The sequence below is a fragment of the Austrofundulus limnaeus genome, unplaced genomic scaffold, assembly GCF_001266775.1.
Source record: "Austrofundulus limnaeus strain Quisiro unplaced genomic scaffold, Austrofundulus_limnaeus-1.0 Scaffold2237, whole genome shotgun sequence".
NCBI lineage: Eukaryota > Metazoa > Chordata > Actinopteri > Cyprinodontiformes > Rivulidae > Austrofundulus > Austrofundulus limnaeus.
Genome location: NW_013954639.1, coordinates 13,855 through 15,314, shown reverse-complemented (window position 1 = coordinate 15,314; position 1,460 = coordinate 13,855). Strand labels below are relative to the sequence as shown.

At 35.4% G+C, this 1,460-nt stretch overlaps 1 protein-coding gene across 1 annotated transcript in view; it reads left to right on the top strand.

Moving 5' to 3' along the window:
* Positions 1-713: 713 nt before the first annotated feature.
* Positions 714-1,460, top strand: part of LOC106537306 (ribosomal RNA processing protein 1 homolog A) — a gene marked incomplete at both ends in the record, with an annotated part of 5,904 nt that continues 5,157 nt past the window's right edge. The window contains 3 exon segments of the mRNA XM_014034692.1: positions 714-775; positions 855-984; positions 1,099-1,163. Coding sequence (XP_013890146.1) covers positions 714-775; positions 855-984; positions 1,099-1,163 — 257 coding nt within the window.

Here is a 1,460-nt window from a genome sequence, read left to right as displayed (position 1 = left end):
GAGCAATGCATGCCACTAGTTTCTCCATACAGGAGGCGTCTTGAAGCTGTCATTGACAACAAAGGCTTTTGTAAATTTCAGTAAGTGTGTTCAATACCTTTCCCCTGTGCCATTCCACATTATTACAAATAACTTCATTTCTGGACATTTATGGTTTGATTTCTTTGTATGTATGGATCACTTGGGTTGTTACCGACATCTGGAGAAAATTTCATGTCATTAGCACCTCTAGTAAAATATTTACTGAGAAAAATGGTGACATGTTCAATACTTACTGGATTTTACCCACTGTATATAGTAAACTTTGTATAATATAGCCTTCCTATTAAATTACATTTTTATTGAGATTTTTTTCAAACAACCAAAATGTTTTGCGGACAACTACATTTTGTCAACAGGTTCACTGGGCAATCTGAAAAATAAATCCTTATGTTTACCCCTGCAGTGGAAAAACCCTTCAAGTTATGGTGCTTTGAAAAGTACTGTGGCAAGACATTTGTATTTAATTCAATATTCCTAATATCAAGTCGATTTTTTTCAACACATGAACACCAGATTGTAACATAAAACAAACACTTCTTGGGTTTTGCATTATTTTAATCTTTAAAGATTAAAAAAAGGTTTTGAAACATTTTGAATAATGTTGGAATCAGTCTGATAGTAAAATTCTAGCTGTTTTGGAAACCTAAGTACATTTTCTAAATATTTCACAGCTGGTTCGCTTCATGATCAGACAAACCTTTGAGTTACTGAAAAGGAACAACTGGGAGAGCAAGTAAGACAGAACATTTTTTTATTTTTTACTTTGATAGTAATTAGTTTGAAACAAATAAGAGTTTATTCTTTCTTCTCAGTGTGATGGACAAGTTTGTGAAGCTGCTGACCTCTGACCTCCTGCAGAGTGACAGTAAGCCTCCATCTGGGCTGCAGTTACACATCTTGGACCTTTACCTGACTGAACTGGCTGCGGTTGGTGCTGCAGAGGTACAGATCCACTTTGTTTATCACAGCTGTGGATTTAACATGACCTGAAATAAAGAACATCAGCATCTGCTCCTGATGGTTCTATTAATAAGGTTCTGCTTTCTTTTTTCACAGCTCAGCGCAGATCAGAACCTGATGTTCATCGAACCTTTCTGCAAAACAGCAGCCAAAACCAAGAGGCAAGTTTTCATCAGCATGGCTTTTTCTGTAGGGTTTATGGTTAAAACAGTTATATCCATATAAGTATCCCCCTGCGTCACTGGACAGCAAGAAACTATCGTTATTAGTTCATTGTCTCACTCTAAAATTAGTGGCAGAGGAGAGGTTTTGTGTATGATTCTGTAAAAAGAAGTTTTGCTTTTACAAGACTTCCATCCTAAAGTACAGTTTAGTAAAAAGCTTTTGATTACTAAAATCTGTGATCAACTTAAAAGGAAAAACCTTTACTGGCTTTTTTTTCCTCTAATTTCTATGAT